General features: G+C 37.5%; 1 protein-coding gene across 1 annotated transcript in view; it reads left to right on the forward strand.

Annotated features, from left to right (window-relative positions):
* Positions 1–7761, forward strand: part of LOC106873978 (uncharacterized) — a 1133216-nt gene that overhangs the window by 889046 nt on the left and 236409 nt on the right. Inside the window, exons 14-16 of the mRNA XM_052969422.1 lie at positions 1046–1289; positions 2318–2410; positions 6046–6147. Coding sequence (XP_052825382.1) covers positions 1046–1289; positions 2318–2410; positions 6046–6147 — 439 coding nt within the window. The remainder of the gene's footprint in view (positions 1–1045; positions 1290–2317; positions 2411–6045; positions 6148–7761) is intronic.

Below are 7761 nucleotides of genomic sequence, written 5' to 3' on the forward strand. Positions count from 1 at the left end.
TAACATTAGGTTTATCCATGGAGAGAAAAGCCTACGGAAAAGACCATGGTAACCTCAGCAGGGAATAGACACATGAGAGCGAAGTGCTCTCTCTCTCTTTTTTTTTTAATTTTTTTTTTTTCGATTTATAGGATCATGCTCAAAGAGGTATCGTCACTCGCACGCACCATCTTTGCTACATTCACCCACCTTTTAATGAAACTTTCACGAGACAAAAACTGTCTCTCTATTCTCACCTTCCTATTCAAGTGATACTTGAAAAAGTTGATGAGCGATTGGCCAGAGAGGTAAGTTTTCGTCTCTAATCCTTTCGCTCGGGTCCACCACACACATTCGTTCACCATGGCCACCAGTATGATGAACACTCCCAGCCTTCTCTGTCGAGGGACGGTGGTGGAGCAATTTGCACAATAGACTCGAGACAGATAAATATTGATAGATAGATAGATAGATAGATAAATAGATAGATAGATAGATAGATAGATAGATAGATAGATAGATAGATAGATAGATAGATACTTTACTTTGATACTTTGATAGGTTTCGGCCAGTATTGGCCAAGGCCATGTCTATCCTAATAGCACCACCTGGCAAAATCATTCAAATCAGAAATCAGACATGTCCCACTCGAGGCGAGAGTTATTGATTAAGGTGACACATCGAGGTGTAGGAGGTTTATCTGTGATTTTTTGAAGGAATTTGTCCAAAGACTACTTGAACTCTGTGGTGTCTGTCTCTACTTTAATGTGTTTTGATATAATATTAAAAAAAGCGGGGCCAATTGAAGAGAAATAATTTTGCCCTATTGTTGTTATGTGATGTGACTATGATTTATGTTGTGGGCGGACAGCACGTGCTCCAAGTCTTGGGTGTATCTTAAAGTCGATGCCAACATTATTTGGGCAATACTGATGGAATATTTTCCACATGATAATGATGCCGCGCTCACGGCAGCGTTGGTGATAATAAAGCTTGAGCTTTTCTAGTCGACCCCAATAGTCAAGGCCTATCATGCCATCTATCTTTTTTGTAATTGACCTTTGAGGTGCTTCAATTTTCATGATACTTTGTTTCGTGTGGGAAGACCACAGTGGACAACATTATTCAACGTGGGGTCGGGCAAAAGTAGAGAAGAGAAGGATAATGGTGTGGATACCATTCGACTGGAAAGTTCAGAGAATCCAGGAGTACAACCTGCGGGCCATGTCAACTTTGCCGTTTATATGAGCTGCCCAGCTTATGTTGTTGTCCACACTTACTCCCGACTCTCTGACGTTGTTGGATACCATGTGAGTTTCATCTGAAGGAAGGGAGTATGGGAGTTTCGGGCTATCCAATTTTCCGAAGTGGATTTATTCAAATTTATCCTCGTTCAGCAGCATATTATTCTTTTCTGCCCATTGGATGACAGCGAGTAGATATGACTGAAGGCATGACCGGTGATCCACTTCATTGAGTTCCTTCTGGATATTGCAATCATCTGCAAATATTCTTAGGTTACTGTGCAGATGATGTCAGTAATGTCATTGATGTAGATGATGAAAAGAAGTGGGCTCAACACAGTGCCTTGTGGAACACAACGACTGACTTTGGCTAGGCTTGATTTTACTCCTTCAACTACAATGTGTTGGGTTCTGCCTGTCAGGAGACGCTTCATCCACTGTAGTAACTTTCCAGAGACACCAATGTTGGAAAGTTTTCTCAAGAGGATCTTGCGATCCCCCTGTCAAACGGCTTGCTGAAATCAAGGTAGGAACTGCTGAACCTCATGTTGCCTGGCGTTCAGCAGTCTCTTGCTTTCAAGAAAGTGGGTTATCCGTGACTTCACCACCCTCTCATATACCTTGATGATATTAGAGATGAGCGAGATCGGCTGGTAGTACACTTTTTGAAACCTGGGACAACAGACTGGGAATATAACGAGCATTCAATGAGTTCCGCCCCAGATTAGATTGTGTCGACAAAATATCAGGAAACAAGCAGAAAACCTATCAGGGCCTACTGCTGAATTCTGTTTAATTTCATTTATAGCCACTAAGACATCTGGGACGCCAAACGTTACGTCCGATATACTGTGTTGAGAATTAACATCACTGATAAAGTTCAGATCTGACATATCACGTTTGCTAAAAACAGAGCAGTACAGTTTCTGCAGTATCTCACTCATGGTTTTGGCATTATCTTGGAGATTGCCATTTTTATCAATTAGGGAGCCCAAAGTGGAGACAGTGACCTTGTGTTTTTTCGCAAAAGGGAAAAAAAATTTGGGGTTGAGTTTGATTTTCTAAACTGCCCATATCTCCTCATCTATTCTCAGGTTAATGACGATGGTCTTCATGCATTGTTGGAAGTTATATTTTTTGGATTCGAGCAGGCTGATAGCCGTTGCATTTATGCGTGGCTGTTGGCAGTATTTTAGTTTGTTAATTTTTTTGTTCTTTTTATTTTTCTTGATAATCGTTTTTGTGTTTTGAGGAATTCTGCACTTAGTTTTCTTCAGAGGTTTGGTAGTATCTGTAAGCATATATGTTTGCGACAGTGTCTACAAACATCTGCCAAGATATTTTGATGCTGGAGGATGTGTGTGTGTGTATGTGTGAAAGACCAGTCAACATGTGATAGATCGTCTATGATTGTGTCCCAGTCGGCATTATAGATATTCATAGTAACACATGAGTGGGCTGGAGAGAGGTCACTAGGGTTAGCTTTTGGCTGGCGGAATCTCAAGATTACAGAGAACAATGTCATGGTCTGAAACAAGGAATTTTTTCCACTGAAATATAGTGTACTATGTTAGTGTGATTACTAAACACAAGGTCTAAAATGTTCTGATATCTTGTTTGTGCAAGGACAAGTTGGGACAAGAAAAACTCATTCATAAATTCGGGAAGTGAATCTACTGCTTCTTTGTCAGTAGATGAGGTGGGAGTGCCTGATTTCAAACTGTTTGCAGACCAATCAACACTAGGTAGATGGAAATCTCCCATCATAATTATGTTATTAGAATGCCACTGTTGAATAAAGCTCTTAATGCTGTTGAGGCATTCATTAAAGCGTGCTATGGGTGTTTTGAGGAGGCCTACACAGCCCAACTACTACCAGGACATTGGTTTTGTTGTGAACAACAGTTACCGATTCACAGTAGCCATTGGAGAATGTCATATTCCCATCTACCGAAAAGGAATCATGCAGGGAAAAGGCGGTTCCACCCATGCTTCTGTCGACTTGATCCGTATGGATGGTTGTGAAATTCATTACTTTCACTTTGGCTTCCAGTTGGGATTTGTCAAGGTGGGTTCCGTAAGAATGAAGAAAGGGATGTGGTGTGGATTGTTACCAACCCAATCCTCAATCAATTGGATCATCCATTTCTGCGAATTGATGGACGGACTGACACCCGTGTGCCTTGAGTAAAAATGTGGTAGTGACAGCAATGTGGGGAGGTGGTTCTTCTTGTATTTCTTTTGTCAGTTTCAACATGGTTAAAAGTGTATTTGATTGGACATGTGGTTGCACTGTTAGATAGGATGGCCGTTTCAGCTTTTGTTGTGGTTTTTGTTTTTGTTGTTGTTGTTGTTGTTGTTGTTGTTGTTGGTCGTGGTGGTGGTAGTGCTGTTATTGCTTTTGTGTGTTCGTGAAAAGACTAGACCAGGATTACTGTGGTAGGCAGTGTCTTTACTGTGGTTTGTGTGTTGGCTTGAAGCCCCATTTCTGTTAGTGCATCGGGTCACTGGAAGATGAATGAAAGGACAATCACGCAACAGATATAATTTCTTGCGTTGGGAATACCGGCAGACATCGTGTGCAGAGCCTGTAATGTAGGGAATAACGGCATACTTTGGGGATTCTTGTTAGTGTAGTGGGGGGCACATTCCGCTTCATAGATGTTTTAAAGTTTTTTTTATACTATAGTAGGATTGAGGTGGCGATGTGGGATAAGAAACACTGGCTTATTTTTAGTATTTGAGGTGGAAGAAGATGATGGAAGAGATGTTATCATTCAGTAGATTAGCTATTGTGCTAGAATTTAGGAGCGTCTCTTCTGATGTTGTTCATTATTTTCTGGCTATTCTTGTCGTTTAGCTTGTTACTGTTCATGATTTCCTGGCTCATGTTGGTGTTTTGCTTGTTGCTGCTGTTCATGGTTTACTGGCTTTTGCTGTTGTTGTGCTTGACCAATATTTAAAGAGAAAATATATCGATGCTTTTCAAAATGACCCTGAATTAGGTTGAAGGAAACCTGAAAGTGTTCTTAGTTCGCTGCGAATCTGCATAACAGTTCACGTGTTGAGTATCTGCGCTCGTTTTTTTTTTTTTTTTTTTTTTTTTTTTTGGCAATCTCATTCAGACACTAAGTGTTTATGTTTTCTGTTTGGAAGAGAGAAAACCAAATGCTTATTAGGAGGTCAATTTCATTAGTAGACCAATTTCGGTATTGTAAGTCTGCTGGTTAGTCGCCATGTTTTTCTTTTTCTTTTCTCTTCGTTTAGTTTTGTTTCAGATAAATATATATACGCCGGAGTTTTAATGGTGGCAGCTGATGAAGGGGATGTTTCTATGTGGCCTGCTTGTTTGTTGCACCTTGTTTACCATTTTGTCCTTGTTCTTTTGCCACGTCATGTACCCAGTTATGTATCTATATGTACATGTAGATGAACGTATATACATACATGTACATATATATGCATATACTCATATATTGTATATATATATATATATATATATATATATATATATTCTTTCTTGTGTGTGTGTGTGAGGCTTTTATGATCTGAAGGTATTAAAGAAGTGTATGTATATAGATATATTCTGTCTTATGGGTGTGACATTTGAATTATTTGGTTGTTTGTTTAGGGTTGATTCGAATATATGTAAATGTTCTTTCTTATGTGTGTGAGGCTTTGATTATCTGAACATGCTAAAGAAATATATAAAAGAAGTGTATGTATAGAATTATTCTCTTTTATGGGTGTGAGTTACTCGTTAGTTCAGGGTATATTTGTAGTTTAAGTAATAAATCGTACTTACGAGTATGTAAACACGTGTTTACAGATATATGTGTGTGTATGTGGATGTGTGTGTGTGTGTGTGTGTGTGTGTGTGTGTGTGTATACGGTCAGTTTAGCTTGAGGCTGTGTAGCTCGCTACTGAATTTGGCTGAGGGAAGCAGAACAAAGCTGTATACATCATAACACACAAACTGATAATTTAATTTCTGTTGACCCTTTGTCATTAGAATTTCGTTTAATGATAAGATGTTTACATATATTCGCTCTAGTGAATACAAAATAAGATTTCCGGTATATTGCTTGTTTCACAGGAATATAAATTTCCAGCTATTCTAGTCATTTTAACAAATTTTCCTATTGTCTTTAATCGCAAAATTTAGCTCATTACAATATTTTGACAGTTCCTTTTGCAGAATTACTTTGAAATATAAATTTTGTCCTAAATATTTCTGTTCAGAAATCAGTTTTAAAAGATTGATTTGATCTCTCATATTATGTGTGATCTCATGAACCTTTCACAGTTTAGGTATCAATATATACCACTAGCAGCCTTACTACTTTTATATATGTAGATGTTTTCTTAAAAAAGTCTCTATGAAAACTACGTTCATTATTGTCATTTTAGCTTAGCATTTTAGCATAGCATTGTATAATTTCAGTAAAGCTTCTAACGTTGAAATATTTCAAGACATATTGGCATCATTTGCTTATTTGTATTGGTATTATAGTGAATGTTGAGTTCCTAAGTACAATTACAAATACCAGGTTCCAATAAGTGCTCTGACATCCAGCAACCAAAGACTGTTTTACGTAACGGAGCGACTAGTCTATACTAAACAAATATAAAATATGTCTTCAATACTACGATAGAAGCAGTGCTTCATATTCTCAACTCATTTTTATTTCCATTGTGATCAATGTAAAACGTAGGACATAGTTAAATATATATTTAATGAAAATGAAATTGTTCGTTAACTTGAGTAATTTTTAAAAATTACTATATTAATTACTTGTTCCATTACCATTCTTTTTGCAGATAAAAGGAGACAATGAAATTGTTCCTGTTGTAGAGTCATGCGCCAGTGATTATATGACAATATGGATGGGTCTTATATATGCTTATAAAGGTTTACTTCTGGTAAGTATATGATTCAAAATATTTTGTTTCGTGTGTTTTATGGATTTAAAAACGACAATTAATTCTCTTCATATGTCGGGGGATGAGCGGTGGTGGCAAATTTCCCATCTATTTAAAGGAGGGTAAAGATCGAGATTATATGGAATTTCGTGACATTTCAGTTAACAGAAACAAATTAGCTGAATAAGCTATCTTATTCAGCTACTTTCCAATCATTCAGAAACTGTAGCATTGATGGTTTCCTTTACAATATTTATTGACAACCAGCAGAGAAATTTCTCATGTTACAAGTATAATTGTATATGTATATATAATTCTACATAAACGGTTTCATATTTCGCCTCAAAGCAGTAGATTTGATGGAGAGGCTAAGTTCATACATCAACCCCAGCGTTCAACTGGTACTAATTTTATCGACCCCAAAATGATGAACGGCTGAGTCGACCTCGGAAGTATTTGAATTCAGAACATGAAGACTGACGAAATACCGTAAGGATTTTGCCAGTTTACTAACTGTTCTACCTGCTTGAATTAAACAATTATATCATTCTACAACAGATAGCTCATCCGTTGCTACCACTGAAAAACTAATATATCTGTTGGCAGAATACTGTGTAGATAAAAGTGGTGAGTTGGCAGAATCGTTAGTACACCGGGCGAAATGCTTAGCAGTATTTCGTCTGCCGTTACATTCTGTGTTCAAATTCCGCCTAGGTCGACTGTCTTTTCATCCTTTCGGGGTCGATAAATTAAGTACCAGTTACGCACTGGGGTCGATATAATCGACTTAATCCCTTTGCCTGTCCTTGTTTGTCCCCTCTATGTTTAGCCCCTTGTGGCCAATAAGGAAATAAGAATACTGTATAGATAATGCGAAAATATTGTAGGCAATCAGTTCTATTGCGACATTTGGCTAAATTTTATAAATTAGTTTACTTGTCTTTGCACGCGCTTGAATGTTATATGTAAATATATGATTCTTTTAAATAAGTTAAAGCATGTGAATAGACTTATATATATGGGGAACGGGGATAGTTATATCTATCTATCTATCTCTATGTGTGAGTGTGTGTGTATACATATATATATATATATATATATATATATATATATATATATATATATGCACAGGTCGTCGTAGACTTCCGACCAAATCGACTTACGACCAGTCAGTCGCAACCAATTGTGGTCGTAAGCCGACGACAATCTGTATGTATATGTAGTTCAAATTTACAAAAGACGATGACTGGTGAGGGAACAACTAGCAGGTGTATTAGCTTGACGTTCGGGAAGAATGAGATAGTCTTTGACGTTTCGAGCATACGCTCTTCAACAGAAAGAGCTCAGAAGGAAAACATGGAGGGAGGACGAAAACAAAAACGGAGGGAGAAAAGAATGAGCAGGGATTAATGGCTTAACATGATGAAATGACCGGAAGAATAAGGTTAAGTGAAGGGGAGGTATTAACGGTGACCCGGTTGAACTAGGGTGTGCAAACAAGTGTATGTATGTAAGAACGGTGTGTGTGTGTCTGTGTATATCTGAATGTATGTTGGGGTGACATTATATACATATACATATATACATATATATATATATATATATATATATATA

This window comes from Octopus bimaculoides, chromosome 7 (assembly GCF_001194135.2).
Source record: "Octopus bimaculoides isolate UCB-OBI-ISO-001 chromosome 7, ASM119413v2, whole genome shotgun sequence".
Classification (NCBI taxonomy): Eukaryota; Metazoa; Mollusca; class Cephalopoda; order Octopoda; family Octopodidae; genus Octopus; species Octopus bimaculoides.